The sequence below is a fragment of the Artemia sp. Qi Xiang Cuo genome, chromosome 7 (genome assembly GCF_049724085.1).
Source record: "Artemia sp. Qi Xiang Cuo chromosome 7, ASM4972408v1, whole genome shotgun sequence".
NCBI classification, from domain to species: Eukaryota; Metazoa; Arthropoda; class Branchiopoda; order Anostraca; family Artemiidae; genus Artemia; species Artemia sp. Qi Xiang Cuo.
In genome coordinates, this window is record NC_142800.1 from 14,161,395 (window position 1) to 14,186,092 (window position 24,698).

Sequence of the window (24,698 nt, forward strand, 5' to 3'; positions counted from 1 at the left end):
CAGTAGTGTTTTGTTGTGCTTTACCTTGTCACAGTTACATTCTGTTGATTTTCATAGTTCATTTTGAATTTCTTTCATTGAAATGCAAGAGTTGGAATATTTTAGTAGTGTTTTGTTGTGCTTTACCTTGTCACAGTTACATTCTCTTGATTTTTCGAAGTTCATTTTTAATATCTGTCGTGAAATGCAAGAGTTGGAATATTTCAGTAGTGTTTTGTTGTGCTTTACCTTGTCACAGTTACATTCTCTTAATTTTTCAAAGTTCATTTTGAATTTCTTTCGTGAAATGCAAGAATTGGAATATTTCAGTTGTGTCTTGTCGTGGTTTACCTTGTCACAGTTACATTCTGTTGATTTTCATAGTTCATTTTGAATTTCTTTCATTGAAATGCAAGAGTTGGAATATTTCAGTAGTGTATTGTTGTGCTTTACCTTGTCACAGTTAAATTCTCTTGATTTTTCGAAGTTCATTTTGAATTTCTGTCGTAAAATGCAAGAGTTGGAATATTTCAGTAGTGTGTTGTTGTGCTTTACCTTGTGACAGTTACATTCTCTTGATTTTTCGAAGTTCATTTTGAATTTCTGTCGTAAAATGCAAGAGTTGGAATATTTCAGTAGTGTTTTGTTGTGCTTTACCTTGTCACAGTTACATTCTCTTGATTTTTAGAAGTTCATTTTTGAATTTTTGTCGTAAAATGCAAGAGTTGGAATATTTCAGTAGTGTTTTGTTGTGCTTTACCTTGTCACAGTTACATTCTCTTAATTTTTCAAAGTTCATTTGAATTTCTTTCGTAAAATGCAAGAATTGGAATATTTCAGTAGTGTTTTGTTGTGGTTTACCTTGTCACAGTTACATTCTCTTGATTTTTCGAAGTTCATTTTGAATTTCTGTCGTGAAATGCAAGAGTTGGAATATTTCAGTAGTGTTTTGTTGTGCTTTACCTTGTCACAGTTACATTCTGTTGATTTTCATAGTTCATTTTGAATTTCTTTCATTGAAATGCAAGAGTTGGAATATTTCAGTAGTGTTTTGTTGTGCTGTACCTTGTCACAGTTACATTCTCTTAATTTTTCAAAGTTCATTTTGAATTTCTTTCGTGAAATGCAAGAATTGGAATATTTCAGTAGTGTCTTGTCTTGGTTTACCTTGTCACAGCTACATTCTCATGATTTTTCAAAGTTCATTTTGGATTTCTTTCATTGAAATGCAAGAGTTGGAATATTTCAGTAGTGACTTGTTGTGCTTTACCTTGTCACAGTTACATTCTCTTGATTTTTCGAAGTTCATTTTGAATTTCTGTCGTGAAATGCAAGAGTTGGAATATTTCAGTAGTGTTTTGTTGTGTTTTACCTTGTCACAGTTACATTCTCTTGATTTTCATAGTTCATTCTGAATTTCTTTCATTGAAATGCAAGAGTTGGAATATTTCAGTAGTGTTTTGTTGTGCTTTACCTTGTCACAGTTACATTCTCTTAATTTTTCAAATTTCATTTTGAATTTCTTTCGTGAAATGTAAGAATTGGAATATTTCAGTAGTGTCTTGTCGTGGTTTACCTTGTCACAGCTACATTCTCATGATTTTTTAAAGTTCATTTTGAATTTCTGTCGTGAAATGCAAGAGTTGGAATATTTCAGTAGGGACTTGTTGTGCTTTACCTTGTCACAATTACATTCTTTTGATTTTTCGAAGTTGATTTTGAATTTTTGTCGTGAAATGCAAGAGTTGGAAAATTGGGGTCTTAGTCCACCAGCCTGAATGGTGGAAATCCACTAGCTCAGATTTGGGATCTTAGTCCACCAGCCTGAACGGTTGAAATCCACAGGCTCAGTATAGGGGTCAAAGTTCACCAGCCTGAACGGTGGAAATTCACTAGCTCAGAATTGGGATCTTAGTCCACCAGCCTGAATGGTGGAAATCCACTAGCTCAGAATTGGGGTCTTAGTCCACGAGCCTGAATGGTGGAAATCCACTAGCTCAGTATTGGGGTCCCAGTCCCCCAGCCTGACCGGTGTAAAGTCCATAGCTCATTATTGGGGTCTTAGTCCACCAGCATGATCGGTGGAAATCCACTAGCTCAGTATTGGGGTCTTAGTCCACCAGCATGAACGGTGGAAATCCACTAGCTCAGTATTGGGGTCTTAGTCCACCAGCCTGAATGGTGGAAATCCAAAGCTTTACCTTGTCACAGTTACATTCTCTTGATTTTTCGAAGTTCATTTTGAATTTCTGTCGTGAAATGCAAGAGTTGGAATATTTCAGTAGTGTTTTGTTGTGCTTTACCTTGTCACAGTTACATTCTGTTGATTTTCATAGTTCATTTTGAATTTCTTTCATTGAAATGCAAGAGTTGGAATATTTCAGTAGTGTTTTGTTGTGCTTTACCTTGTCACAGTTACATTCTCTTAATTTTTCAAAGTTCATTTTGAATTTCTTTCGTGAAATGCAAGAATTGGAATATTTCAGTAGTGTCTTGTCGTGGTTTACCTTGTCACAGTTACATTCTCTTCCTTTTTCAAAGTTCATTTTGAATTTCTGTCGTGAAATGCAAGAGTCGGAATATTTCAGTAGTGTTTTGTTGTGCTTTACCTTGTCACAGTTACATTCTCTTGATTTTTCGAAGTTCATTTTGAATTTCTGTCGTGAAATGCAAGAGTTGGAAAATTGGGGTCTTAGTCCACCAGCCTAAATGGTGGAAATCCACTAGCTCAGTATTGGGGTCTTAGTCCACCAGCCTGAATGGTGGAAATCCACTAGCTCAGTATTGGGGTCCCAGTCCACCAGCCTGAACGGTGGAAATTCACTAGCTCAGAATTGGGGTCTTAATTTTCAGTATTGGGGTCTTAGTCCACTAGCCTGAATGGTGTAAATCCACTACCTCAGTATTGGGGTCTTATTCCACCAGCCTGAATGGCGGAAATCCAAAGCTTTAGCTTGTCACAGTTACATTCTCGTGATTTTTCGAAGTTCATTTTGAATTTCTGTCGTGAAATGCAAGAGTTGGAATATTTCAGTAGTGTTTTGTTGTGCTTTACCTTGTCACAGTTACATTCTGTTGATTTTCATAGTTCATTTTGAATTTCTTTCATTGATATGCAAGAGTTGGAATATTTCAATAGTGTTTTGTTGTGCTTTACCTTGTCACAGTTACATTCTCTTAATTTTTCAAAGTCCATTTTTAATTTCTTTCGTGAAATGCAGGAATTGGAATATTTAAGTAGTGTCTTTTCGTGGTTTACCTTGTCACAGCTATATTCTCATGATTTTTCAAAGTTCATTTTGAATTTCTGTCGTGAAATGCAAGAGTCGGAATATTTCAGTAGTGTTTTGTTGTGCTTTACCTTGTCACAGCTACATTCTCATGATTTTTCAAAGTTCATTTTGAATTTCCGTCGTGAAATGTATGAGTTGGAATATTTCAGTAGTGTCTTGTCGTGGTTTACCTTGTCACAGCTACATTCTCATGATTTTTCAAAGTTCATTTTGAATTTCTTTCGTGAAATGCAAGAATTGGAATATTTCAGTAGTGTCTTGTCGTGGTTTACCTTGTCACAGCTACACTCTCATTATTTTTCAAAGTTCATTTTGGATTTCTTTCGTTGAAATGCAAGAGTTGGAATATTTCAGTAGTGACTTGTTGTGCTTTACCTTGCCACAGTTACATTCTGTTGATTTTTCTAAGTTCATTTTGAATTTCTGTCGTGAAATGCAAGAGTTGGAATATTTCAGTAGTGTTTTGTTGTGTTTTACCTTGTCACAGTTACATTCTGTTGATTTTCATAGTTCATTTTGAATTTCTTTCATTGAAATGCAAGAGTTGGAATATTTCAGTAGTGTTTTGTTGTGCTTTACCTTGTCAAAGTTACATTCTCTTAATTTTTCAAATTTCATTTTGAAATTCTTTCGTGAAATGCAAGAATTGGAATATTTCAGTAGTGTCTTGTCGTGGTTTACCTTGTCACAGCTACATTCTCATGATTTTTCAAAGTTCATTTTGAATTTCTGTCGTGAAATGCAAGAGTTGGAATATTTCAGTAGTGACTTGTTGTGCTTTACCTTGTCACACTTACATTCTTTTGATTTTTCAAAGTTCATTTTGAATTTCTGTCGTGAAATGCAAGAGTTGGAAAATTGGGGTCTTAGTCCACCAGCCTGAATGGTGGAAATCCACTAGCTCAGTATTGGGGTCTTAGTCCACCAGCCTGAATGGTGGAAATCCACTACCTCAGTATTGGGGTCCCAGTCCACCAGCCTGAACGGTGGAAATGCACTAGCTCAGAATTGGGGTCTTAGTCCACCAGCCTGAATGGTGAAAATTCACTAGCTCAGTATTGGGGTCTTAGTCCACCAGCCTGAATGGTGGAAATCCACTAGCTCAGTATTGGGGTCACAGTCAACCAGCCTGAATGGTGGAAATTCACTAGCTCAGAATTAGGGTCTTAGTCCACCAGCCTGAATGGTGGAAATCCACTACCTAAGAATTGGGTTCTTAGTCCACCAGCCTGAATGATGGAAATCCAATAACTAAGTATTGGTGTCTTAGTCCACCAGCATGAATGGTGGATATCCACAGTTTTACCTTGTCACAGTTACATTCTCTTGATTTTTCGAAGTTCATTTGGAATTTCTGTCGTGAAATACAAGAGTTGGAATATTTCAGTAGTGTTTTGTTGTGCTTTACCTTGTCACAGTTACATTCTGTTGATTTTCATAGTTCATTTTGAATTTCTTTCATTGAAATGCAAGAGTTGGAATATTTCAGTAGTGTTTTGTGGTGCTTTACCTTGTCACAGTTACATTCTCTTAATTTTTCAAAGTTCATTTTGAATTTCTTTCGTGAAATGCAAGAATTGGAATATTTCAGTAGTGTCTTGTCGTGGTTTACCTTGTCACAGTTACATTCTCTTCCTTTTTCAAAGTTCATTTTGAATTTCTGTCGTGAAATGCAAGAGTCGGAATATTTCAGTAGTGTTTTGTTGTGCTTTACCTTGTCACAGTTACATTCTCCTGATTTTTCGAAGTTAATTTTGAATTTCTGTCGTGAAATGCAAGAGTTGGAAAATTGGGGTCTTAGTCCACCAGCCTAAATGGTGGAAATCCACTAGCTCAGTATTGGGGTCTTAGTCCACCAGCCTGAATGATGAAAATCCACTAGCTCAGTATTGGTGTCCCAGTCCACCAGCCTGAAAGGTGGAAATTCACTAGATAAGAATTGGTGTCTTAATTTTCATTATTGGGGTCTTAGTCCACCAGCCTGAATGGTGTAAATCCACTTGCTGAGTATTGGGGTCCTAGTCTACCAGCCTGAAGGACGGAAATCCAAAGCTTTACCTTGTCAGGGTTGCATTATCTAGATTTTTCGAAGTTTATTTCGACTTTCTGTCTTGAAATGCAATAGTTGGAATATTTCAGTAGTGTTTTGTTGTGCTTTACCTTGTCACAGTTACATTCTCTTGATTTTCATAGTCCATTTTGAATTTCTTTCATTGAAATGCAAGAGTTGGAATATTTCAGTAGTGTTTTGCTGTGCTTTACCTTGTCACAGTTACATTCTCTTAATTTTTCAAATTTCATTTTGAATTTCTTTCGTGAAATGCAGCAATTGGAATATTTCAGTAGTGTCTTGTCGTGGTTTACCTTGTCACAGCTACATTCTCATGATTTTTCAAAGTTCATTTTGAATTTCTGTCGTGAAATGCAAGAGTCGGAATATTTCAGTAGTGTTTTGTTGTGCTTTACCTTGTCACAGCTACATTCTCATGATTTTTCAAAGTTCATTTTGAATTTCCGTCGTGAAATGTATGAGTTGGAATATTTCAGTAGTGTCATGTCGTGGTTTACCTTGTCACAGCTACATTCTCATGATTTTTCAAAGTTCATTTTGAATTTCTGTCGTGAAATGCAAGAGTTGGAATATTTCAGTAGTGACTTGTTGTGCTTTACCTTGTCACAGTTACATTCTCTTGATTTTTCGAAGTTCATTTTGAATTTCTGTCGTGAAATGCAAGAGTTGGAAAATTGGGGTCTTAGTCCACCAGCCTGAATGGTGGAAATCCACTAGCTCAGTATTTGGATCTTAGTCCACCAGCCTGAATGGTGGAAATCCACTAGCTCAGTATTGGGGTCCCAGTCCACCAGCCTAAACGGTGGAACTTCACTAACTCAGACTTGGGGTCTTATTCCACCAGCCTGCATTGTGGAAATCCACAAGCTCAGAATTGGGGTCTTAGGCCACCAGCCTGAATGGAGGAAATCCACTAGCTCAGTATTGGGGTCTTAGTCCACCAACCTGAATGGTGGAAATCCACTAGCTCAGTATTGGGGTCCCAGTCCACCAGCCTGAACGGTGGAAATGCACTAGCTCAGAATTGGGGTCTTAGTCCACCAGCCTGAATGGTGGAAATCCAATAGCTCAGTATTGGGGTCTTAGTCCACCAGCCTGAATAGTGGAAATCCACTAGCTCAGTATTGGGGTCTTAGTCCACCAGCCTGAATGGTGGAAATCCACTAGCCCAGTATTGGGGCTCAGTCCACCAGCCTGAATGGTGGAAATTCACTAGCTCAGAATTAGGGTCTTAGTCCACCAGCCTGAATGGTGGAAATTCACTAGCTCAGAATTGGAGTCTTAGTCCACCAGCCTGAATGATTGAAATTCACTAGCTCAGAATTTGGGTCTTAGTCAGTGTTCAGATTGGAGCGTTGGGGTCCGACTATCTGGGCTTTATTTGTCAAAACCTGAATACTAAGCGACGGACATGAGCTCGATTGGGACCCCATTGTGAAAATGGAAAACAAAAAACAAAAATAAATTGTTGGTATGTGTGTAGAGCATGGCATGGTTACCGCTAGGGCAACATTCTAACCGTTGACGGTTTTAGGTATCCATGAATAAGTTCTAAGGCAAGAATGGAAGTTGGGACAAATTTTTGGATGTGCCCACCTCACCTTACGTGCACGCACGTAACCTCGTCTAAATTAACCTTAAAAATGAAATAAAGCTATGTCGACTTTGCATGTCTATCTCACTATGTATACGCCTTCGCGGTGTGTAACTCACTTTCCCAATAGTATCTATTCATTATCTCAGCTCAGTTTAGAAAATCTGAGCCAATTTCCACTTTTTCAAATTTAGGGTCACTTGCCTGAGACTCTGGGCAGGTGACAAATATTTGTCAGAGGTCTTGACAAATAAAGCCCAGATAGTCGGACCCCAACGCTGCAATCTGAACACTGACTAAGACCCCAATTCTGAGCTAGTGAATTTCAATCATTCAGGCTGGTGGCCTAAGACTCCAATTCTGAGCTAGTGAATTTCCACCATTCAGGCTGGTGGACTAAGACCCTAATTCTGAGCTAGTGAATTTCCACCATTCAGGCTGGTGGACTGAGACCCCAATACTGGGCTAGTGGATTTCCACCATTCAGGCTGGTGGACTAAGACCCCAATACTGAGCTAGTGGATTTCCACCATTCAGGCTGGTGGAATAAGACCCCAATACTGAACTATTGGATTTCCACCATTCAGGCTGGTGGACTAAGACCCCAATTCTGAGCTAGTGAATTTCCACCGTTCAGGCTGGTGGAGCGGGACCCCAATACTGAGCTAGTGGATTTCCAGCATTCACGCTGGTGGCCTAGGACCCCAATTCTGAACTAGTGGATTTCCACCATTCAGGCTGGTGGACTAAGACCCTAATTTTGAGCTAGTGAATTTCCACCATACAGCCTGGTGGACTAAGACCCCAATACTGAGCTAGTGAATTTCCACCGTTCAGGCTGGTGGACTGGGACCCCCATACTGAGCTAGTGGATTTCCAACATTCAGGCTGGTGGACTAAGACCCCAATACTGAGCTAGTAGATTTCCACCATTCAGGCTGGTGGACTAAGACCCCAATTTTCCAACTCTTGCATTTCACGACAGAAATTCAAAATGAACTTCAAAAAATCAAGAGAATGTAACTGTGACAAGGTAAAGCACAACAAGTCACTACTGAAATATTCCGACTCTTGCATTTCACGACAGAAATTAAAAATGAACTTTGAAAAATTATGAGAATGTAGCTGTGACAAGGAAAACCACGACAAGACACTACTGAAATATTCCAATTTTCGCATTTCACGAAAGAAATTCAAAATGAACTTTGAAAAATTAAGAGAATGTAACTGTGACAAGGTAAAGCACAACAAAACACTACTGAAATATTCCAACTCTTGCATTTCAATGAAAGAAATTCAAAATGAACTATGAAAATCAACAGAATGTAACTGTGACAAGGTAAAGCACAACAAAACACTACTGAAATATTCCAACTCTTGCATTTCACGACAGAAATTCAAAATGAACTTCGAAAAATCAAGAGAATGTAACTGTGACAAGGTAAAGTTGTGGATTTCCACCATTCAGGCTAGTGGACTAAGACCCCAATACTGAGCTAGTGGATTTCCACCATTCAGGTTGGTGGACTAAGACCCCAATACTGAGCTAGTGGATTTCCACTATTCAGGCTGGTGGAGTAAGACCCCAATTCTGAGCTAGTGAATTTCCACCATTCAGGCTGGTGGACTTGGACCCCAATACTGAGCTAGTGGATTTCCACCATTCAGGCTGGTGGACTAAGACCCCAATACTGAGCTAGTGGATTTCCACCATTCAGGCTGGGGGACGACTAAGACCCCAATTTTCCAACTCTTGCATTTCACGACAGAAATTCAAAATGAACTTCGAAAAATCAAGAGAATGACAAGGTAAAGCACAACAAAACACTACTGAAATATTCCAACTCTTGCATTTCAAGACAGAAATTCAAAATGAACTATGAAAAATCAAGAGAATGTAGCTGTGACAATGTAAACCAGGACAAGACACTACTGAAATATTCCAATTCTTGCATTTCACGAAAGAAATTCAAAATGAACTTTGAAAAATTAAGAGAATGTAATTGTGACAAGGTAAAGCACAACAAAACACTACTGAAATATTCCAACTCTTGCATTTCAGTGAAAGAAATTCAAAATGAACTATGAAAATCAACAGAATGTAACTGTGACAAGGTAAAGCACAACAAAACACTACTGAAATATTCCAACTCTTGTATTTTACGACAGAAATTAAAAATGAACTTCGAAAAATCTAGAGAATGTAACTGTGACAAGGTAAAGCTGTGGATTTCCACCATTCAGGCTGGTGGACTAAGACCCCAATACTGAGCTAGTGGATTTCCACCATTCAGGCTGGCGGACTAAGACCCCAATACTGAGCTAATGGATTTCCACCATTCAGGCTGGTGGACTAGGACCCCAATTATGAGCTAGTGCATTTCCAACTTTCAGGCTGGTGGACTGTGACCCCAATACTTAGCTAGTGGATTTCCAACATTCAGGCTGGTGGACTAAGACCCCAATACTGAGCTAGTGGATTTCCACCATTCAGGCTGGTGGACTAAGACCCCAATTTTCCAACTCTTGCATTTTAAGAAATAAATTAAAAAATAACTTCGAAAAATAAAGAGAATGTAACTGTGACAAGGTAAAGCACAACAAGTCCCTACTGAAATATTCCAACTCTTGCATTTCACGACAGAAATTCAAAATGAACTTTGTAAAATCAGGAGAATTTGGCTGTGACAAGGTAAACCACGACAAGACACTACTGAAATATTCCAATTCTTGCATTTCACGAAAGAAATTCAAAATGAACTTTAAAAATTAAGAGAATATAACTGTGACAAGGTAAAGCATAACAAAACACTACTGAAATATTCCAACTCTTGGATTTCAATGAAAGAAATTCAAAATGAACTATGAAAATCAACAGAATGTAACTGTGACAAGGTAAAGCACAACAAAACACTACTGAAATATTCCAAGTCTTGCATTTTACGACAGACATTCAAAATGCACTTCGAAAAATCAAGAGAATGTAACTGTGACAAGGTAAAGCTGTGGATTTCCACCATTCAGGCTGGTGGACTAAGACCCCAATACTGAGCTAGTGTATTTCCACCATTCAGGCTGGTGGACTAAGATCCCAATTCTGGGCTAGTGAATTTCCACCGTTCAGGCTGGTGGACTGGGACCCCAATACTGAGCTAGTGGATTTCCACCATTCAGGCTGGTGGACTAAGACCCCAATACTGAGCTAGTGGATTTCCACCATTCAGGCTGGTGGACTAAGACCCCAATTTTCCAACTCTTGCATTTCACGACAGAAATTCTAAATTAACTTCGAAAAATAAAGAGAATTTAACTGTGACAAGGTAAAGTACAACAAGTCAGTACTGAAATATTCCAACTCTTTCATTTCACGACAGAAATTCAAAAAGAACTTTGAAAAATCATGAGAATGTAGCTGTGACAAGGTAAACCACGACAAGACACTACTGAAATATTCCAATTCTTGAATTTCACGAAAGAAATTCAAAATTAAATTTGAAAAATTAAGAGAATGTAACTGTGACAAGGTAAAGCACAACAAAACACTACTGAAATATTCCAACTCTTGCATTTCAATGAAAGAAATTCAAAGTGAACTATGAAAATCAACAGAATGTAACTGTGACAAGGTAAAGCACAACAAAACAATACTGAAATATTCCAACTCTTACATTTCACGAAAGAAATTCAAAATGAACTTCGGAAAATCAAGAGAATGTAGCTGTGACAAGGTAAAGCACAACAAGTCACTACTGAAATATTCCAACTCTTGCATTTCAACGAAAGAAATCCCAAATGAACTTTGAAAAATCATGAGAATGTAGCTGTGACAAGGTAAACCAAGACAAGACACTACTTAAATATTACAATTCTTGCATTTCAATAAAGAAATTCAAAATGAACTTTTTAAAATTAAGAGAATGTAACTGTGAAAAGGTAAATCACAACAAAACACTACTGAAATATTCCAACTCTTGCATTTCAATGAAAGAAATTCAAAATGAACTATGAAAATCAACAGAATATAACTGTGACAAGGTAAAGCACAACAAAACACTACTGAAATATTCCAACTCTTGCATTTCACGACTGAAATTCAAAATGAACTTCGAAAAATCAAGAGAATGTAACTGTGACAAGGTAAAGCACAACAAAACACTACTGAAATATTCCAACTCTTGCATTTCAATGAAAGAAATTCAAAATGAACTATGAAAATCAACAGAATGTAACTGTGACAAGGTAAAACACAACAACACACAACTAAAATATTCCAAATAGTGAATGTCAATTAAATAAAAAAAAAATGAAATATGAAAATAAATAGAATGTATCTGTTAAAAGGTAAAGCACAACAATACACTACTGAAATAGTCCAACTCTTGAATATCACTACAGAAATTCAAAATGGACTTCGAAAAATCAAGAGAATGTAACTGCCAAACTGTGACAAGGTAAAGCACAACAAAACACTACTAAAATATTCCAACTCTTGTATTTCAATGAAAGAAATTCAAAATGAACTATGAAAATCGACAGAATGTAACTGTGACAAGGTAAAGCACAACAAAACACTACTGAAATATTCCAACTCTTGCATTTCAATGAAAGAAATTCAAAATGAACTTTCTGAGTATTTTTAGTTTTCCCTTCAAAATTGACCCCCCACTTCTCCTGCCCCTCAGAAATGGAGGAACGAAGGGTCTTTGAGCCTTCCCCTTGAGGCAGATCCCGTTTATTTTTTATTCTGAGTATTTTTGGTTTTCCCTCCAAAATTGACCCCACCCCTCCCTGCCCTCAGAAATGGGGGAACGAAGGGAACGTTAAATTTCCTCTTGGAATTATTTAAACTAAATACTTACCCCTGCCTCTCACAGAAAGTTCAGAAAGACGAAAAAGCCTTATTTATAATCTACTATCGTGGAACTCAAGCCCCATTTAACTCAACCCCCGTGCAACTGAACCCGCCATGTAACTGGACCCCTGTATAACCGAAACCCTGTACAACTGAACCTTCGTTCTACTGAACCCTCGTGCTACTGAACCCTCGTGCAACACGACCCCATTTAACTAAACCCCCGTGTGACTGTACCCCTTTAACTGAACCCTCGTGCAACTCAAGCCCCATTTAACTCAACCCCCGTGCAACTGAACCCTCCATGTAACTGAGCCCCTGTATAACCGAAACCCTGTACAACTGACCCTTCGTGCTACTGAACCCTCGTGCTACTGAACCCTCGTGCAACACGACCCCATTTAACTAAACCCCCGTGTAACTGTACCCCTTTAACTGAACCCTCGTGCAACTCAAGCCCCATTTAACTCAACCCCCGTGCAACTGAACCCTCCATGTAACTGAACCCCTGTATAACCGAAACCCTGTACAACTGAACCTTCGTGCTACTGAACCCTCGTGCTACTGAACCCTCGTGCAACACGACCCCATTTAACTAAACCCTCGTTTAACTGTACCCCTTTAACTGAACCCTCGTGCAACTCAAGCCCCATTTAACTCAACCCCCCGTGCAACTGAATCCTCCATGTAACTGAACCCCTGTATAACCGAAACCCTGTACAACTGAACCCCCGTGCTCCTGACCTCTCGTGCTACTGAACCCTCGTGCAACTCGACCCAATTTAACTAAACCCCCGTGTAACTGTACCCCCTTTAACTGAACCCTCCTGCAACTCAACCCTCCATGCAACCCATCTCCCTCAAAACACTTTTCAGCCATTTCTTGTTAAATTTTTTTTATTTCTAAACTATTTTAAATTGACAATATTGTTCAAAACATCACTTGTGTATTATACAGTACACAATCACCCCATCTCCTCCAATTCGCAAATCCCATTACCCCTTTTTTTTTGCAAATGTTAATCAAACATTTCCGATTCGTCGTTAGGCATTTTTCATAGACTGATGTTGTTTCAAATTTATAACAAATTACCTGAGTTAACAACTTCTTCGGGGTTATCTTAACTGCTAATCAGTTTAATCCTTTTTTTTCCCCACTGATACAATCCAATCACTAATTAGAATCATTCACACTCCTATTATTCAAAACATTAAATAATATCGTTCATTGTCTACGTAAATTAAGTTATAGGCAATGTTTTTCTTGCGCAATTCCAATGTATCGTTCGTATCTATTACACTTTTGAGCATATTCTTATAGGGTTCTTGTGTAATTCCATGTGTAATTCGTGGTAATTAATACTACACTACTACTGTCTTGTATAAAAATTTCCCTGTTGTTCTACTTATTTGTTTATGGGGCATGAGCGGGGGGGGGGGCTAGTTGTCATCTAATCTCTTTTGACTCAAAAAAACTGAACTACAACTTTCAATTTCCAGTCAAATGAGCCATCTCTGAAGTTTTTATGAGCATCCCTACCATAAGAACCATATATTCCCCCAGGGAATAACTTACAAGACCTGACCTCGGGCCCTGGGGGGCTGTGTTGACACCGGAGTTTTGTTATATGGTCTTTGAACTATTTAAAAAAAAGCTATCTCAAAGTTCTTATCGGATGGGTTTGAGGAAAAAGGGGCGTGGAGGGGGGGGGGGGCTAGGTGCCCGCCAATCTCTTGAATCTTAAAAAGTAAACTAGAAATTTCAATTTCCAATCAAATAAGCCCTCTTTGAAGTTAATACGAACATCCTTTCCATAAGACCCATATATAAGCCCCCAAGGCATAACTTAGAGCGCCTGCCCCCGGGCCCCGGGGGGTTGTGTCGACACCGGAATTTTTGTTATATGATCTTTCAACTATTTGTAACAAAATAGCTATCTTAAAATTTTTATTGGATTCATTTGGGAAAAAGAGGTTTAGGGGGGAAACTGGCCACCCTCCAATATCTTTTTGGGGAAAAGGTGGGCGTGAGAGGGGGGTTACTTGCCCTCCAATCACTATCGACTATTAGAAAGGGCACTAGCTCTTTGAATTTCCAATCGAATGAGCCTTTTTTGAAGTTTCTATGACAACGCCTTCTATAAAAACCTCATATGCCCTCAGGGCATAACTTACAACCCTTTCCCTGAAGTCTGTGGGGGAGTTTCCTCCTCAAAACATAATTTCTATCTGAAAATCAACTACGCTGAGCAAAATGCCTATCTCAAAATTTGGATTGGATTTGTTTCGGGAAATGTTGGGCGTGGAAGGGGTGTTAGTTGCCTTCCAATCACCTTTGGCTATTAAAAAGGGCACAAGCCACTCCAATTTCCAATTGACTGAGCCTATTTTGAAGTTTCTACGACAACTTCTTCAATACGAAGTGTCCTGCTCTAAAGGAAAAAAATAATACATTGTGCCAACATCGTTCTTACATGGCCTCCGGGCATAACTTGAAACCCTTGCCCTGAGGGTTGTTGGAGAGTGTCCTCCTCAAAAACATATTTTTTCTCTGGAAATCAACTACGCTGAAAAAAGGGCTATCTCAAAATTTTGATTGGATATGTTTGATTGGGGAATGATGGGCGTGGGGGGGGGGGGCTAGTTACCCTCCAATCACTTTTAACCCTTAAAAAGGACACTAGAAACCTGGATTTCCATTCGAATGAGCACCCTTTGAAGTTTCTACGACGACCCCTTCCATATGAAGTGCCTCTGTGAAAAACAAATAATAATAATAATAATAAAACATTGGATCCGTATGGCCTTTACTATACGCAACGCTATAGTTGCCTCTGATACAGCTTTTGTGGGATTCAGTACGAAATGTTTCAGTATAAAGGAAAAATCTTTTTGGTTATTCCAATGAAAATTTGTCGGTAAACAATTGGATTAAAAAAAAGAGAAAAAAAATTGTACCTTAACAAGTCTAAGAGACATGCTCCAATGTCTAATTCATTAATTTTTTTCCGTTTATGAATCTTTAAAATAGGATGACCCCAAACTCATGGAGGAACGTAGTCCAAATTCATCCTTGAGACAATTTATAGGGGGGAAGGATTCACCCTCCCCCAATATATTTGAAATAGTATTAAGAGGTTTTAACCACTAGTCAGCTTGCATACCTGATAGGGATTAAATTCAGTATGACGAGCAGCAGTTCCACTGGAAAAAAAAATTTAGTTACCGCTCATGTCAAGGGGTCAGTTAACGCTAAATTTGGAAAGGAGGGTCATGTATCAGTTAGAAGAGTTTAAAATGAACATCAGAATGAGAAATTATTTGGTGCCATTTTAGGTGCTGTTACCGGAGCTCGTAGCTCATAGCCAAAATCATAGCCAAAACCAAAAATGCTCATAGCCAAAATCATGGTAACTAATGTAAAATCAATCTGCAAATATCTTTTACAATACAATATAACACATTTCAATTCCTGAAATTAGCACCAGAAAGCTCATTCCAGCACAAATAATTAAATCTCGCATAACCAGCTCACACAGACTGAAACATTAAATCCAAGCTATCAAACCATTCATGTTTCCTTTTTATGCTAAAGGCCGTACTTCTAATGATCATAAATTATAGAACGATAAATTTCAAAATTAAGAAAAAATATAACATACTAGTCCCACCATCCGTCGTATGCAAATTGTTTATTAATGGATAACATTTATATTCACCGATAGGTTGGATTTTTCTAGCATCATGTCACGAAAAGTTGAAGACGCAACCGTTGAAAATAAAATCCTAGCCCCATCTCCAAGAACAGGGTGGCAAGTTGACAAAAGTGTCACAACAGCACCCAATACAGACAAAGGAGCCGAAGCAGCATATGTACAAGAGCCGACTGAAGAGCAAAGTTTGAGAGGCATAGAGCATGCTCAGACTGATCTTTTGAGACAACAGACTGGTGACCCAGATATTGAGGCAAAATCTGGAGGTATAGTTTGTCCTCATCTTAAATTTGTCTTTTTATGTCTTCTATTTATTTAATAAAAAAGAAAATTTCTATTCAGGCTGAGGTTTCAATATATTAGTATCAATATTACTACTATCGTCAATATGGTGAACGACATATTCTTTTTTGCGTGATGTATCTAAGTCTTATTCAGCGCTATATGTGTTTAAATATCAGCGTAGATTCCTGCCGCAATGTTGTTTCAATTAAGTGTTGTGACTGTTAGTTGTCTCCACGGACACTCAACTAGACATGCATCCCAAATAGGACACCTTCATCCTGTAACTCAAAGATCTTTTTCTCTATTCCTCATGGTGGACCAGGGTGTTGTAGCAGTTTGCCAAATGAATTATTAACGGAGGAAACATTTGCAAGTTTTGCAAATAGGTGAAAATCTCTGTTTTCGAAAATGTGCTATCTAATGGTTGTTTTTTCTTCCGGGTAACCTTTCATTTGTTTTTCTCTTGTCCTTTTTTAGAGGGTGCTGTAATTGCAAGAGAACGGTAATTGTAGTTTTTTATATTTATTTATTTTTTTTATATTTTTTTTTTTAGTGTCATACCGAATTAATTTAAGCTGAGCAGCGCTATTTTCTTTTCTTATCTCCTGTTTTTTTTCCGGGTTTTATTTTCGGAAATCGTGTTTAGTCTAAGCAAGTTCGCTTCTGGCGATTGATGTATTTGTTTCTTTTCTGTAAATAGAACCCAGATTATTATTATCAAGTGTGTGGTTGTGGGGGAGGGGGGATGAGTAGTATTTCCCTTTACTCTGCATCAAGTAACAGCAAAGGAGGGATTTTTTTTTTACAGATTACATTATAACAGCATAAGATAGATTTTTGTACAAACCGAAAGTACAAACAGACTGTATTAAAGTGATGAATGGTTATAGTCAAATAATGAGTTTTAGAGACTGCAGTGCAAATTTCTCACTGTTTGAACACCAACCATCGCAAAAAGTTTAAGAACTAGTTATAGTGAGAGTATGGACCAACAAATAAACTGGTACTGCCTTTGTGCATAATCTATAGAAGATTATGCACAAAGACAACAAAAAAAGAACTTGATTGCTTTTAAAATTATACCGGAAATCCCCTCCACCTTGGAAAATATTTCCCGAAAATAGTTGTAGTTTTGGCACGTTTACCATGTTCTGCGTCACGACTTGGGGATTGAGATGAATTTTTCAAGTACAGCTTTATAGAGGGAAGGGAACAATGCGTCTTCAAATTTCAAGTTGGGAGAAGGAGGCTAAAAATTTTCTCAGATCTTCATAAATAAGGGTACGGTTTTTTCTATCAAGATTTTGTTTAGAGGTTTCTTTTTAGAGTTGTTTTTTTATATGTGTCGCCTAACAGGCTTAGCTGCTAGTGTTCCTTCTTAATTATATAATTTTGTGTAGCAATATAATATAACTAACATAAATAACAAATAAAATAATATTAATATATGTTGTATAATATTAATTAATAAAGTATTATTTAAAAATGAATTAATTTAATAATTATTATAAAATAAATTTAATATGTAATCACTTTAATTTTTATTTGTTTTGAATATTCTAATTCAATAATAAAAATAATTCATTTGATTTATATAAAATTATATAAAAAATTTTTATATGATTTATATAAATGTCTTAGAGGTAATTACTTGGCAAGAAAAATAAAAAGAGAGAGAGAGAGAGAGAGAGAGAGAGAGAGAGAGAGAGAGAGAGAGAGAGAGAGAGAGAGAGAGAGAGAGAGAAGAAGAAGAAGAAAAGGACTGTCATCCCAATCCAGTAATTGAGATAAATGTGCACTTGAACGAGGTTTTAACCTTACTCATCTATCCAATTACCTTGGGCCAAACAGTATAACCGAACCATCAACCAAATCGAAATGTCCAATCCATGCAAAGTCGTCATCAATAAAAATGAGTCGTTGTAAATTTACAAGCAAAAGCACCTTAAATCTAGTGAAATATTTCCAAGTAGCACCTTTCATTAGGGCTCATCAGAAGAAATACCACCTGCCTTAACAGGTTTCGAGGCTTTGCTTTCTTTACCCGGCACAGCGAAGCCACTACCATAAGATCTTTATGGTATCCCTATGTTAGGTAAAACTTATGAAATACATGCATACTAGTAAAACTATTCAAAAAATACATACAAAATGACAATAATAATAAATGGCTATAACAATAATAATACTACTACTACTACTAACAACTCACTGCATCACCAAGCCGCCTGAGGCCATCACAGCTACGCACACTCCTCCATCCCAATCTATTCAAAGCATCCCTTTTTACACCCGCCCATGAAGTTCCCATTTCCTTTAAATCTTTCTTTATGACGTCCTCCCACTCCACACGAGGACGACCTGCTTTCCATATAGCCCTACACGGTTGGCCAAAAAAAACAATCTTTGGCAATCCGTCATCCTTCATCTGAATAACGTGTCCTAACCACCTCAACCTTTATTTCATCATAGCCATAGAGAGCGGTATTGAACCAAATTTTTCATATTGCTTATTGTTTGAAATATGGTAACTCAGCTATGTACCCAGAACAATCCTTAAGCAATTTCTCTGGAAAACATCAAGCAAATCTTCATCCACTTTTCGGAGCGCCCATGCTTCAGAGCCATATTTGACCACTGTCATCACTAAATAACATAACATTATAATTATATAATCTGTGTTATAGAATTCAATAAGTCCGTTGCCTTTGTCTGTGCTGCGAAATGGCGTAGATGAGTATTTTTGATTAACTTTATCATCAACTCAATCTTTTATCATTGACTGACTTCTCGAAATGCTTTCAGTGCAATCACATTGGATCGTTTGCCGTAGCAATGCTTAGAAACTGGTTCAGTTCAAAAACACATTTTTTTTAATCAATGAAAATTGCTAAAGTTTAAGCATGAACGAATAGAAAATGGTACATACAATAATTTATGTTAAATTTTATGGTTTAGCGGTATTTGCAGTTTACTTTTGCGGGGGAATCTGCTACTTATGAAAGTATTGCTTGGCGTGAATATCGCAATAAAGTACTAAGGACACTAAAAATGAAGTGATGCTTCAAGCTGGTTAAGTGGCAACTTAGACAGCCATATCTGTTTCCAAAAATTAGGGAAGCCTGCGAATTAGATTTTTAATAAAGAAATATCATCTTAATTTTTTTTTCGAATTTATGCCCAAAACTATTTCGTCTTTGCTGTGTTTTCAACATATATGCCAGCTGATTACCATACCTTATACTCAGAGCGGAAGTTCAGCACAGCTTGTAATAAGCTTGCAAATGCTTTGTCAGAAGCAAAGAAAAAAGGTCTTAATATTATCGTTGCAGGTGCCATGAACTGTAATCTTAGTTATATTAATAGCCCCAGGACAGAGATCCTTCTTAGTCCCTGTCCTCAACTCAAGGTCATTAGCAACGACACGACATTTACACATGTATATAATAGTGGGTCTACATCCAATCCTGACTTTTTTTCCTTTCGACAAAAGCCAATGCAATTCGGGCCTCTTCCCGTGTTAACAAAGCAATCAGTGTTTTTGACCATCTACCGGTTTCAAATACGTTCCGTGTTGGTTCAAGTAATCCTAGTACCTCAATTAAGAATCCTAACCGTTGTGTCTGGAAGCAAGAGTGGCAATGAATTGATGTCCCACCTTACTATTTAGTTTATGATAGCATATAGTCAAAAATTGAAGTGGATTATCGCCTATTGCAGACTAACCCGGCCTTAGATAGGACTGACAAGCAGTTATCCCAAAATACTTATTGCTGTGAAATCGCACTCGCGTTGAGTGTGACCGAAACTATAGCTCTACCTACTAGGAAAATTTTATCCGGAACAGAGATACCAAGGTGGAACGAAAACTTCGAGCTTAGTCAAGCCTGCCATCGGTCGCAGTTTTGGTTTCAGTTGTGGTTTAACAATGGTGGGCCTAAAGTGGGCACAGTGAACAAAATCAGATTGTAAACGAAACACAAATTCGCAAAATATTTAGCTCAGCACTGGGCTCGTATAAAGAAGATAGTGTTCGAATCAAGATCGACCCTTCCCTGGTTTGGAAGTTTGTGAAAAATAACAGAGGTATTAAGAATTATAACCCTCTCCACGTAAGCCCTTCGGAGAGGGAATGGACTGACTACTACGCTTCTAAGTCTTGTTCACTTGATCCCCACCCAGCAACCAATTTGGGTTCAAAAAGGGCGGCAGTATAGAACATGTGCACCATCTTATGTATAATATCCTTATGGAGTGTGAGCGATTTGATGATTCTATTGTTATTGCACGTTTAGATGTAAGTCAAGCTGTCGATTCCGGTATTCATAGTCAACTCCTTTTGAGCGCATATAACCGCGGTCTTGACAAGTCAGTAGTCCTTGCGTTCTGTGATATGTGTCGAAAGCTTGCAGAGAAGTTTAAAATTAGTTTACCGAGTGGGATATAAACTCCTTCTACTATCATCCCAAATCGAAAAGGGATTCATCAAGCAGCTATCTCTTCGCCACCTTTTTTCAATAATAGTGTGGTTAGGGCTCAGTATGTCGTTAAGCCGAGCTTTTTGTATCTTGGTCAAGATACATCTCTATTGAATTATACCGACAATGTTTTATATTTAAGTCGTTTTTTTTCCCGTTTTGAACATTTTATTGTGTTAAAATCCTCATATGAGAAAATAGGTCTGTCGGTCAACGAGACTAAAACAGAGTTTATTGTCTTCAATCGCAGAGGGCGTTCCTGCCCCATCTGGGGCGTTTCTGCCCCAGATGTAAATCTTCGGGACAACATAATAAAATATTCAAGTATAGTGCATCTTCGTCCACATGTGGGTTGTAATGTTAAATCGACTCGTCTTTGCTAATAGAAGATTTGACTAGTAAAGTCCGAAAAGCTTACGGTGCGATTATATCTCCGAAAGCTTCATACAGTCAACAGATTGGGGCCCATCTATTTTAGGTGATTGTTACACCACTTGTGTTTGCGCTCTGTCCTTTTTGGATTCTCCTATTCGATAAGAATAAACGTACAGTACGTTCTTGTTACTACCGTTTCTGTAAACTTCTTTTGCGCTTGCCTCCATGGAAGCTTAACCCAGGTATTATCATAGGCAGCGCGCTAGCGCTGCCTATTATCACATTGTGTTTTTTTGGGCACAATGTGTTTTTTTTTTTTTTTTTCTTTTGCCGGGCACTTTGTATCGAAGGAGTTGTCGTAGAAACTTGGAAAAGAGCTCATTCGACTGGAAATTTGAGCGGCTAGTGCCCTTTTTAATAGTCGAAAGTGATTGGAGGGCAACTAGCCCCCCGCACGCCCATCATTCCCTTAGACATCCAATCAAAATTTTGATATAACCATTTTATTCGGCGTAGTTGATCTCCAAATAGAAAATATGTTTTTGAGGAGGACAATCCCCCACAACGCTCGAGGCAAGGGTTTTAAGTTATGCCCTGAGGGCATATAAGAACGATGTTGGCACAATGTACTATGTCTTATTTTTTCCTTTAGAGCAGGGCACTTCATATGGAAGGGGTCGTCGTAGAAACTTCAAAAGGGGCTCATTCGATTGGAAATTGAGAGTTCTAGTGCCCTATTTAATAGTCGACAGTGATTGGAGGGCAACTAGCCCCCCCCCCCCACACCCATCATTCCCCCAAACAATTCCAATCAAAATTTTGAGATTGTCATTTTGTTCAGCGTAGTTGATTTCAATATAGAAAATATGTTTCTGAGGAGGACCCTCCCCCAAAACCCTCAGGACAGGGGTTTTAAGTTATGCCCTGGGGCAATATAAGGTTTTTATAGAAGGCGTTGTCGTAAAAAATTCAAAACAGGCTCATTTGATTGGAAATTCGAAGGGCTTATACCCTTTTTAATAGTCGAAAGTGATTGGAGGGCGAATAGCCCCCCCCCCCCACGCCCAGCATTCCCCCAAACACATCCAATAAAAATTTTGAGATAGCCATTTTGTTCAGCCTAGTTGATTTCCAGATAGAAAATAAGTTTTTGAGGAGGACACTCCCCCAAAACTCTCAGGGCAAGAGTTTTAAGTTATGCCCTGGGGACATATAAGGTTTTTATAGAAGGCGTTGTCGTAGAAACGTTCAAAAAATGCTCATTCGATTGGAAATTCAAAGGGCAAGTGCCCTTTTTAATAATCAAAGGTGATTTGAGGGCAATTAGCCCCCCCCCCCTATGCCCATCATTTCCCCAAACACATCAAATCAAAATTTTAAGATAGCTATTTTGTTCAGCGTAGTTGATTTCCACATAGATGATATGTTTTTGAGGAGGACACTCCCCCGCAACCCTCGGGGCAAAGGTTTTAAGTTATGCCCCGAGGGCATATAAGAACGATGTTGGCACAATTTACTATTTTTTTTCTTTAGAGCTAGGCACTTCATATGAAAGGGGTCGTCGTAGAAACTTCAAAAGTAGCTCATTTGATTGGAAATTCAGAGGTCTAGTACCCTTATTAATAGTCGAAAGTGATTGAAGGGCAACTAGACCCCCCACGCCGATAATTCTTAAAAACGCATCCACGCAACATTTTTTGGTCGCCGTTATGTTCAGCGTAGTTGAATTCCAGATAGAAAATGTGTTTTTGAGGAGGAAACTCCCCCACAGCCCTCAGAGCAAGGTTTTTAAGCTGGGGGCATATAAGGTTTTTATTGAAGGCGTTCTCGTAAAAACTTCAAAACAGGCTCATTCGATTGAAAATTTGAAGGGCTAGTACCCTTTTTAATAGTCGAAAGTGATTAGAGGGCAACTAGTCCCCCCACGCCCATCATTCCCCCAATCACATCCAATCAAAATTTTGAGAAAGCCAATTTGTTCAGCGTAGCTGATTTCCAGATAGAAAATATATTTTTGAGGAGGACACTCCCCCAGAACCCTCAGGGCAAGGGCTTTAAGTTATGCCCTGGGGTCATATAAGGTTTTTATAGAAGGTATTATCGTAGAAACTTAAAAAAAGGCTCATTCGATTGGAAATTCAAAGGGCTAGTGCCCTTTTTTATAGTTGAAAGTTATTGGAGGGCTTTAACCGCCCTCCCTCCACACCCATCATTTCTCCAAATATATCCAATCAAAATTTTGAGATAGCCATTTTGTCCGGCGTAGTTGATTTCCAGATAGAAAATTTGTTTTTGAAGAGGACACTCCCCCACAGCCCTCAGGGCAAGGGTTTTAAGTTATACCCTAGGGCATATAAAGTTTTAAAGAAGGCGTTGTCGTAGAAACTTCAAAAAAAGCTCATTCAATGGAAAATTCAAAGGGCTAGTGCCCTTTATAATAGTCAAAAGTGATTGGAGGGCAGCTAGCTCCCCCACGCCCATCATTCCCCTAAAAATATCCAATCAAAATTTTGAGATAGCCATTTTGTTCAGCGTAGTAGATTTCCAGATAGGAATACATTTTTGAGGAGGACACTCCCCCACAACCCTCAAGACAAGGATTATAAATTATACCCTGGGTGCATATAAGGTTTTTATAGAAGGCGTTGTCGTAGAAACTTCAACAAAGATTCATTTGATTGGAAATTCAAAGGGCTAGTGCCCTTTTTAATAGTCGAAAGTGATTGGAGGGCAACTAGCCCCCCCCCCACGCCCATCATTCCCCCAAACACATCCAATCAAAATTTTGAGATAGCCACTTTGTTCAGCGTAGTTGATTTCCAGATAGAAAATATGTTTTTGAGGAGGACACTCCCCCACAATCCTTAGGGCAAGGGTTATAAGTTATTCCCTGGGGGCATATAAGCTTTTTATTGAAATCTTTGTCGTAGAAACTTGAAAAAAGGCTCATTCAATTTGAAATTCAAAGGGCTAGTACCCTTTTTAATAGTCGAAAGTAATTAGTGATATTTTGTTGTTGTTGTTGTTTAGACCAGTGCACTTCGTATACAAGGAGATGTCGTGGGAACTTCGAAAGGGCTCATTCGATTGAAAATAGAAAAGGCTGAGGCCCTTTTTAATAGTCGAAAGTGATTGGAGGGCAATTAATTCCCCTTCCACTCCAATCCTCCCATTTGCCCATTATGTTTAAAAGTAAATGTTGCCCTAAGATTAAATCAAAATGCATTGTGATAATGCCAATTCCCAATAAGGCATTTCAGCAGTATCCCAAGAATGACTGAGGGTATTATGTTCAAACTTTCGGGGCTACAAATACCAAATATATTGTTCCTATTCAGCAACCAATGACAGAAGTAAACACATGAAATAGTCAAGGAGTACCCCATGTGTCATGAAAACTCAAGACGAGTAAGATTTGGAGTGGTTACCGAGGGTTAATTTCAGCTCCTCATAAGTTGAGAAGAGCCCCTTCCCACCCAAGCCACTTCTTCAATTGACTTTCAAAAAACGGAAATCACTGAGGACTTAATCGAGACTATACGGCGGGCGTTCAAAAATGCACAATAATTAGATGCATACAAATCTCTCAAACCAACCAACAACTGCAAGGTGCAGTAGCATTTTTTATTTACCAAAAAGATGTATTTTTGCTAGCCGTCCTAGACGAGTAGTTAGCGCGCTAGACTTGAGACTGTTTGTCCGGGAGGACAAACAGTCCTCCCGGACAAACAAGGGGTTCAAGTCCTGGTGTCACTAGTTATTTGGTGTCACTAGTTATCCCGGACAAACAAGGGGTTCAAGTCCTGGTGTCACTAGTTATTTGGTTTGAGCTAGACAGTTTCTGTGGCTATACACTTTAATTTATAAGTACCAGGGGACCGAGCTTTGCTTGATGAAAAGAAAGACTTTTTTTTATCTCTTTCGCAAAACAATTTTTATTCTATTTTGTTTTAGGTCAGTGTCGTGACTCTGTAAGCTCAGCCAGAGTCGACCCAGCTCTAAATGGGTATCTGGAGATTTAAATATTTTATTTGCGGGTTCCTCAACGTCTTTCGATT

General features: G+C 38.3%; 2 protein-coding genes across 5 annotated transcripts in view; one reads left to right on the top strand and one right to left on the bottom strand.

Annotated features, from left to right (window-relative positions):
- Positions 1 to 24,698, bottom strand: part of LOC148949983 (uncharacterized) — a 152,096-nt gene that overhangs the window by 119,286 nt on the left and 8,112 nt on the right. The window lies entirely within an intron of this gene.
- The window catches only part of LOC148949984 (uncharacterized), a 45,157-nt gene that overhangs the window by 15,201 nt on the left and 5,258 nt on the right, over positions 1 to 24,698 (top strand). For 2 of the 4 annotated variants that reach the window (XM_089091382.1, XM_089091381.1), the window contains exon 2: positions 15,515 to 15,768. In XM_089091382.1, coding sequence (XP_088947508.1) covers positions 15,534 to 15,768 — 235 coding nt within the window. In that variant the 5' untranslated portion in view covers positions 15,515 to 15,533. The remainder of the gene's footprint in view (positions 1 to 15,514; positions 15,769 to 24,698) is intronic. The other 2 variants (XM_089091383.1, XM_089091384.1) reach the window with 1 other exon arrangement.